At 37.5% G+C, this 10000-nt stretch overlaps 1 protein-coding gene across 2 annotated transcripts in view; it reads right to left on the bottom strand.

Annotated features, from left to right (window-relative positions):
• The window catches only part of trpm4a (transient receptor potential cation channel, subfamily M, member 4a), a 43023-nt gene that overhangs the window by 24589 nt on the left and 8434 nt on the right, over window positions 1-10000 (bottom strand). For both annotated transcript variants that reach the window (XM_053239269.1, XM_053239270.1), the window contains exon 2: window positions 1191-1252. In XM_053239269.1, the coding sequence (XP_053095244.1) occupies window positions 1191-1252 (62 nt within the window). The remainder of the gene's footprint in view (window positions 1-1190; window positions 1253-10000) is intronic.

Genomic DNA, 10000 nt, shown 5'->3' with positions numbered 1-10000 from the left:
TACACTGTAGTGGCAGAAATATTACACACCGCCGCTTTAATATCCAACACAAAGCAAACAGCTTTATAAGGAGGCATTATTTGGGACACGGCACTAAACACCAGTGTTAGGAAGCTGGAGGAGGGATTTCTCTGTCACTTATTCATAATAATAACTGTGTATAAATAACATATAAATTTATTGTTGATTATTAAATTTATTGGCACTCTTCCATGCTGCTGTCTTTCATCAGAGATGTAACCGAATACAGATATGTATTCGAGGCATATTTTTTTTTGTTTGTTTATTTTACGAAAGCGTGTTAGAAAGCGTTAGGTTGAGACTAGGTGTGTGCAGTAGGACTGGCATCCCTCAGGACAAAACAAAAAAGTTGTGCAAACACGAGTAGGAAGCTTGAGGGCAGGGTTGCCAGGTTTCAGCAAGATTCCCACTCCAGACCACGCACCCAATCTGCTGAGTCTTCACGAAAATGATCATTAATTAATTTCAAAAATAAGAACTTTTACGTTCAGTGTGTGTTTTCTTTCATTCTTAAATGGTTGTTATAAAACATCACCTTCTCCGAAAATCACACAGGTGTCATAATGAAATACGGCTTAAAGGAGCCGTAGCACTGTTCTGATCAAATCGAACCTCCATTAAACCGAACCTCTGAATTAGAATGGAAAAAGAGAGAGAAATAGAAAGAAGAACAGCTCATAACTGGTTCCTTTTTCTTTACAGAAGGCTTTCTTTGCTTGAGCTGTAGCGTGGCAAACAGTTTCTCCCAGACACGCCTGTGACAACTCAACCGCTGCACATCAATCATCCACGTTTCAGCCTCCTGATATTTGTTCTGTGCATTTTAGCTTAATCTCCGCTTTGAGTTTATTCAGTTCACTGCAAGAAGCAGGACTACAAACACACCCTTTTACACACACACACACACACACACATTCTTCTCTGGGTCATATTTCAGACTCAGTAAGGGAACAATACTGAGAACTTCTCCTGAAGTCTTGCTAAAGTTCAGGTAGAGATTTCAGAGATATGGAGCTGAGAGACTGGAATTTGGCATGAAACGGGTTTGGCAGCGTTGTGTATTTTCTCCATAAGATCTATAGGTGAGATCATGTTTCAGTCGCATTCCATCCTGGCGCAGTTTAACGCTAGCAGCTGAGAGACGCAGGGCGAGCGGCAGCATGTCGTACCTGAGAGGATCCTCCACAAACGCCGTGCACACTCTCTTCTTTATCACCTTCGGGATCCAACTCTGAAACAAAAGAATTCAAGACATTATGAGTGAAAAGAATTCACACGCCGACGCAACCTGCAGGTCTGGATCATCGACGGCCTGCAAACACCGTGACACATTTACGCATACTCGCTAGTGAGGAACTCTGGATTGTGATTGGTCAGAAGGTGCTGATTAATTCTCTAGAACAGCAGCTCTGACAGAAGCGCAGCTGCAAATCACAGAGTTATTTATAATTAACGCACTCGTTCTAATACGCTATCGTTTCTATAGTAACAGCTCATGCACAGGGACTCGTACAGCAGATGATCCACTGATAATAAACAGATTTAAAAACATGTGCAAACATTTTCTGACATCTTCAGCACAGAGGAGTTTACGCTTCTTTGCGGTTTCTCAGTAACATGATGTAACAAGCTGTGATTTTTTTTTGTCTTATTAACTTCAAGAGAGAGAAAAAAAAAAAGAGAGAGAGACTGGTGAGGGAACGAATGTTTATATCTGCTATAACATAAGCAAGAACAGGAACTACTGTTTCATGGGACATTAAACATAACTATAAACTGATAAAAAAGTATAACGTGTTGTTTTTTTAACAAATTAAAAAATGAACCCGTTGGCAAGTTGCTGTGGTGTAAGAGGAATAAAACACTCGGGGGTGTGCTGTTATAGGAAAATAATCAACATCAGGGTGATAACAGTAACTCCACTTCATCACACAACACTCTGTTGTCTAGCTGCACTATTGTTTTTTTTACAAAAACAATAAAAAACAGAAATAATATAAAAATCATATTTGTGGAGATGCAGGCAGTGAGGATTGTCTGTTCTGCAAAGAGAACTGGAGGAAGCATGGCTCTTTTTTATACTGTGCACAGGTCAGGAATCACATCCTGTTTCTTTGTATTTTTCTTTTCCTAACAATCCTTTAAATGCTAAAGAATTTCACAGAGAAGTGTTATTATTATAAGGGTTAACAGATGGACGATAAACTGGATTCAGGAATGTGCTGCGTGTTAGAACAGATGAATCTGATTCTCTCTCGAGCGCTCTCAGGCTTTTCTCATCGCTGTTCATGCTGCGTGTCGTAGAGATGTTCACAACACACAATTCATCACCGACAAAATCAAACAAGCTTGAAAATATCGGAGCTTAAGCCATTGTCCATGGAATGAACTAATCTTTGCATGTTATGTTGCTTAGCAACCAAAGCTTACTGTTAACAGATTACATTTTGTGGCAGAAGAATTGTTATTGTGAATATGATTAATAATGAATGAAATTATTTATTGAACTTTGGATTTTATTATATTGCTTTTGTCTCTGTTTTACAAAAGCAGTAATGCATCTGTGATTTTAGCGTAAATGGAGTTTACTCCGTGCCAAACAACACCCTTGCCTGTGATAAGATCACTGTAACAGACACGCCCGTGAGTGGATTACTGCTTTAATAAACACAGAATAAGTCACAAGCCAAAGCGAGTAAAACAGTGTGTTTTAGGTCACCTGAAAGCATCTGGATGAAACAGGAAATTGTGTATTGTCTAAAAAGGAGTCATTATTGTATTGGATATCATACAGTTTACTCAGAGTTAATATTCACCCTCCAGCGCCAGAAATTTCCAGAATTTTTTTTCTTTCCTGTTAAACCCAATATCTCTACACCCTGAGGCAATGCAAAAACAATTTACTTCAGAGTTTGTCAACATTTAAGCCGTGCGCTGACTGTGGATCAGTTATTATAAGAAATAAACTTCATACTGAGCTCATAAAATCAAACTGTAATGGGAAATACACTATGTGACCAAAAGTATGTGCAAAAGTATGACCATCACACCCAGTTTTTCTTCTCTAAACTGTTACCACAAAGTCTGAAGCACACAATTGTGTAGAATGTGTTTATATTTGCTGAAGCATGACAGTTTCCCTTCACTGGAACTAAGAGACTCAAACCTGTTCCAGCATGGCCATGCCCCAGTGCACAAAGCGAGCTCCATGAAGACATGGTGTGTGAAGGTTGGAGTGGAAGAACTCGAGTGTCCTGCACAGAGCCCTGACCTCAACCCTACTGAACACCTTTCTGATGAACTGGTACTGGAGACTCCTTACCTGACATCAGCGCCTGATCTCACTAATGCTCTTGGAGCTGAATGAACACAAATCCCCACAGCCACGCTCCAACATCTAGTGGAAAGACTTCGCAGAAGAGTGGAGCTCATTATAACAGCAAACACACGGGGAATAAATTCGAAATGAGACGTTCAACAAACACATATGGGTGTGATGATCAGGGGTGCACAAACTTTTGTCCATATGGTGTATCTCTGAATATTCAAAGTGGAATATAAGCGTAGGTTTCTGTGGAACTCAATAAGACTGTGTATTAAACATTACGAATCTGAAAACGTGTCTTTTTGATTTGGCGTTTAATTAGAAGTACTTCCTGTTTTGATATTTCTAGTCGCATTTATTTCATTATTTTAAAATTCTCTGAAATACTTTAAAATGATTTACCTTTCATTTTAAAAATAATTTTTTAATAATACTTTTTAATCATAGTTTTGTCTTAAATGTTATATATTTTATCCTGTTTTTAGTAATTTCCACTAATAATAAACTGAGAAGCAAGAATAAACTCCTCAGTGTGTGTGTGTGTATACTGTATGCATGTAAGTATTTAAGTATATACAGTATGAGTATTTAAGCATATACAGTATAAGTATCTAAGTATATACACTATGTGTATGAGTATTTCAGTATATACAGTATGTATATCAGTATATAAGTATATACACTATGCGTATAAGTATTTAAGTATATACAGTATGAGTATTTAAGCATATACAGTATAAGTATCTAAGTATATACACTATGTGTATGAGTATTTAAGTATATACAGTATGTATATCAGTATATACAGTATGAGTATTTCAGTATATACAGTATGAGTATTTCAGTATATACAGTATAAGTATTTAAGCATATACAGTATAAGTATCTAAGTATATACACTATGTGTATGAGTATTTAAGTATATACAGTATGAGTATTTCAGTATATACAGTATGAGTATTTAAGTATATACAGTATGAGTATTTCAGTATATACAGTATGAGTATTTAAGTATATACAGTATGAGTATTTCAGTATATACAGTATGAGTATTTCAGTATATACAGTATGAGTATTTAAGTATATACAGTATAAGTATATAAGTATATACACTATGTGTATAAGTATTTAAGTATATACAGTATGAGTATTTCAGTATATACAGTATGTATATCAGTATTTCAGTATATACAGTATATACAGTATGAGTATTTAAGTATATACAGTATGAGTATTTCAGTATATACAGTATGAGTATTTCAGTATATACAGTATGAGTATTTCAGTATATAAGTATATACACTATGTGTATGAGTATTTCAGTATATACAGTATGAGTATTTCAGTATATACAGTATGTATATCAGTATTTAAGTATATACAGTATGAGTATTTAAGTATATACAGTATGAGTATTTAAGTATATACAGTATAAGTATATAAGTATATACACTATGTGTATAAGTATTTAAGTATATACAGTATGAGTATTTAAGTATATACAGTATGAGTATTTAAGTATATACAGTATGAGTATTTAAGCATATACAGTATAAGTATATAAGTATATACACTATGTGTATACGTATTTAAGCATATACAGTATAAGTATATAAGTATATACACTATGTGTATAAGTATTTAAGTATATACAGTATGAGTATTTCAGTATATACAGTATGTATATCAGTATTTAAGTATATACAGTATGAGTATTTCAGTATATACAGTATGAGTATTTCAGTATATACAGTATGAGTATTTCAGTATATACAGTATGAGTATAAGCACAGTGCTGAGGATTGTAAGCGTGTCTGAACACAGTCCCTGATCACCTCGACGCTTAAGGGTCTTTGCTTTAAAGGAGGAAGTGAACTAGCTTCACGTTAAAGTCTGTAATATTCCTCACATATTTCTCACTCAGGCACGATGGCCGCCTGTAGCATGTTCACTCTCATCTCACAGATTCCCCTCACCACCAGGCGTAAACGTACACACAGCACACACTCGAGAACGCTTTAAAAACAGCCATTTACACACGTGACTTTGTTTAATGTCTGGTTCTGTCAGTCTCCTCTCACAGCTTAACATCGTTCAGATTAAAGGAGACAAAATAAATCAAACAAGCACTACAACAGTGTCTCCTGATCAGAAAAGGTTCCAAGTAGAACTCTTTAGGAGGCAAAGAACCCGTAATGATTCAGTGAAGAACCTTCTTTCCTAAGCGTGTACACACTTCTCAGGTTCAGTGACTCTCTATAAAAATGGACAAAGTGCACTGCATAGCTGAAAACTGTACACTCATTAGATGATTAAGGATTATTAGATTGCTTAAAGGGTTCTTACTTGGAATTTTACCTGATAAGAAAACACTGTTGTAAAGTTCTACACAAAACCTCGGAGCGTTCCTGCAGAGGAACCACCGCAGAACCTTTCAGGGTTCTCTGTTCTAGAAAAGTGGAGGACTCACTTCTATTGGATTTATATGTTTAAATTAGGGAGTATTTGTGATATATGATCAGTGCGTGTGTGTAATATATGATCAGTGCGTGTGTGTAATATATATTTACACGGATTAAATAAGGGTGTAACTTCATGTTTTCTACGCGAGGATCCTCGTCGCTCCGAGTCAAAGCTAAAGTCAAACATCTGACGTGTCTTTGCTGAATTTAGCTGATTTTTTATCCCACAAACGTAAATGTTTTCAATGCGTTACTTTTAAGCATGCAAATCACAAAATAATGATCTGACAGAATGTGATTTTTATATCAACTGCTTCTTTATTAGCACTCTAACCTCAGTAAACATTACTCCATGCTCTCAGGCTGTCATTTTTGCCCGAGGGTGTGGCCTGCGGTTTTCCTTAATCAATCCACACACCGTTAGCTGGCCAGCGACACGCAAAATGCAACAAAGAAAATCTCTGGCTTGTGGAAAATCTGCGAGCTGAGTGAGAGAGATGAAAATGGATTTTTTATTTTAGAGACTTTATGAGCGTGCCTTTCACACAGATCAGCTGTGACAGTAACTATGCTAGCTATGCTAGCTCGATTGTGTCACCTTTCACCTACCTGCTCTTTTCTTCCCTGCACCAAGTCAGTAAGTAAATCTGATTTGTAAAGCACATTCAAAACAACAAACGTTGATGAAAGGGATGTGCGTAGAAGAGAAAAAGACACAGAGTAGAATGTTAAGATATGTATCTGTATAGAATATAAAAAGACATTAAAAACGGAAAGACACCTGACAGGTACAACTCTAACAGAAGGAGAGACAAACACAGATTACCAGCAACGTCCAAATCTGGGTATCGTGTCACTTCAGACTACTTTAGCTTCTTTTTTTTTTTTTAGGTAAATCAGATCGTCTAATTTGTGTGCACTGGGTCGTGTAATTATCTACATTTCGTCCTGGTTTGGCTTAACGTCTCTTAAACATTAAACATTAATAGTTATTTGTGTTTTTATAAAATAGCCACACAGGAAACACAACGTCTCCCTACACACTCTCTCCCACCTCTACATCAGACTTTTTCATTTTATTTTACTCACGTTTATTTATATAGCACTTTTAACAACAGACACTGTGAAAAAGCAGCTTCACAGAAAGTAGATTTACAGACAGATGACAGAAATATTTAAAATGTCATAAAATATATGTAATATTCTGATTATACATCATATAATATGTGATATATTTTCTGAATCCATTTATTTCTGTAAAGCTGCTTTGTGACAATGTCCAATGTTAAAAGCGCTACACAAATAAAACTGAAATAGAAATTGAATTGATATTTCTTTCAACTGCTTGCCAACAGTAACAAACAACACTTACATACATAATTCATATTCATTTAAACAATGAGCGTATAACTTTCCCTTTCAATAAAGTGCATCTATCTATCTATCTATCTATCTATCTATCTATCTATCTATCTATCTATCTATCTATCTATCTATCTATCTATCTATCTATCTATCTGAGAAGTGAATCTGAGTCTCAGAACTCACACGCACTCAGAAATAAAGGTACCAAACTGTACTTCTGTACTCTACTCACTGGTGTGTTATCATCATGCAGATATAGTGTGTATCTTTCACCTGTGCTGGTGATAATGATACTGATACCTTGAGTACCGGCCGATACCGAAACCCATCCTATATTTTTTCTTTAAAAACTGCTAAGCTTTAAAATTTTAATTCACTTCACTCTGAAAAAAAATACACAGCTAAAAACAGGACTTACAGAAAGCAGCAGCTTTTTAAATTCAGTTAAACTTTTCCACTTCCATGCCAAATATAATAAACATCATGAAGTATAAATATAATAAAATCAACACTAATAAAAAAATACAACCGTCTCTCTTTATATGTAAACATTTCCCGTTCCAAAAACTTCTTCTGTTACAGGATCGGAACGAACATGTTCTGTTTTTTTTTCTACTTTAACTCAACCTTAAATTATTTTTAAAAGGTATAAATATAAATATTAAAAGGTAAAATACACGTCCCCTTAATGGGACGACCCAAGCAACAAGGGAAAGAACCGTTCAGTACCTGTATTACTGAGAGTTCGGTACCTGTATTTCTGAGAGCTCGGTACCTGTATTTCTGAGAGTTCAGTACCTGTATTTCTGAGAGTTCGGTACCTGTATTACTGAGAGTTCGGTACCTGTATTTCTGAGAGTTCGGTACCTGTATATCTGAGAGTTCGGTACCTGTATTACTGAGAGTTCGGTACCTGTATTACTGAGAGTTCGGTACCTTTATTTCTGAGAGTTCGGTACCTGTATTTCTGAGAGTTCGGTACCTGTATTTCTGAGAGTTCGGTACCTGTATTTCTGAGAGTTCAGTACCTGTATTTCTGAGAGTTCGGTACCTGTATTTCTGAGAGCTCGGTACCTGTATTTCTGAGAGTTCGGTACCTGTATTTCTGAGAGTTCAGTACCTGTATTTCTGAGAGTTCAGTACCTGTATTTCTGAGAGCTCGGTACCTGTATTTCTGAGAGTTCGGTACCTGTATTTCTGAGAGCTCGGTACCTGTATTTCTGAGAGTTCGGTACCTGTATTTCTGAGAGTTCGGTACCTGTATTTCTGAGAGCTCAGTACCTGTATTTCTGAGAGTTCGGTACCTGTATTTCTGAGAGTTCAGTACCTGTATTTCTGAGAGTTCAGTACCTGTATTTCTGAGAGCTCGGTACCTGTATTTCTGAGAATGTGTAGATGGATAACTGTAGTACTTCCTGTAACACTTCCTGTAACTGCAGATGGAATACATCTGATTTTTCTGTGTAATATTTCTCTCATCTGTTTCCCCAAATCTACAGGACGTCTACATAATGAACAGAAAATAATTCATATTCGACACAGTGAGTGTGTAATGGAAAGCATGTGCTCACAGATTCCTCTTAAAAGCAAATTAAAACACTTTTCCTGATCATTATATTTTCATTAAAGCGTGCGTACAAAGTGAAAATGAAGAGTTCCAGTTCAGAGAAAAGATTAAGAGATTTCTTTCCCGCATTACAGCCATTCTGCTGTTACTGCACACACACACTGCACACACACTGATAGAGTACAGCGCAGAGTATGGTGCAGAGTATGGAGTGGAGTATAGTGCCGAGTATAGAGCAGAGTATAATGCAGAGAATAGAGCGGTGTGTGGAGCAGAGTATAGAGCAGGGAATAGATCAGAGTATAGAGCCATGAACAGTGCAGGGAACAGAGCAGGGAATAGAGCGGTGTGTGGAGCAGAGTGTGGAGCAGGGAACAGAGCAGGGAACAGAGCGGAGTATAGTGCAGGGAACAGAGCGGAGTATAGTGCAGGGAATAGAGCGGAGTATAGTGCAGGGAATAGAGCGGAGTATAGTGCAGGGAATAGAGCGGAGTATAGTGCAGGGAATAGAGCGGAGTATAGTGCAGGGAATAGAGCGGAGTATAGTGCAGGGAATAGAGCGGAGTATAGTGCAGGGAATAGAGCAGGGAATAGAGCAGGGAACAGAGCAGTGTATATGGAGCAGTGTATATGGAGCAGGGAATAGAGCAGGGAATAGAGCAGGGAATAGAGCAGGGAATAGAGCAGGGAATAGAGCAGAGTGTAGAGCAGGGAATACAGAGCGGAGTATATGGAGCAGGGAATAGAGCAGGGAATATAGAGCGGAGTATATGGAGCAGGGAATGGAGCAGGGAATACAGAGCGGAGTATATAGAGCAGGGAATGGAGCAGGGAATACAGAGCGGAGTATATAGAGCAGGGAATGGAGCAGGGAATACAGAGCGGAGTATATAGAGCAGGGAATGGAGCAGGGAATACAGAGCGGAGTATATAGAGCAGGGAATGGAGCAGGGAATACAGAGCGGAGTATATGGAGCAGGGAATAGAGCAGGGAATATAGAGCGGAGTATATAGAGCAGGGAATAGAGCAGGGAATAGAGCAGGGAATACAGAGCGGAGTATATAGAGCAGGGAATAGAGCAGGGAATAGAGAGCGGAGTATATAGAGCAGGGAATAGAGCAGGGAATATAGAGCGGAGTATATGGAGCAGGGAATAGAGCAGGGAATACAGAGCGGAGTATATAGAGCAGGGAATATAGAGCGGAGTATATGGAGCAGGGAATATAGAGCGGAGTATATGGAGCAGGGAATAGAGCGGA

This window comes from Pangasianodon hypophthalmus, chromosome 13 (genome assembly GCF_027358585.1).
Source record: "Pangasianodon hypophthalmus isolate fPanHyp1 chromosome 13, fPanHyp1.pri, whole genome shotgun sequence".
Taxonomy (NCBI): Eukaryota; Metazoa; Chordata; class Actinopteri; order Siluriformes; family Pangasiidae; genus Pangasianodon; species Pangasianodon hypophthalmus.
This window is presented reverse-complemented; position numbering and strand designations above follow the sequence as displayed.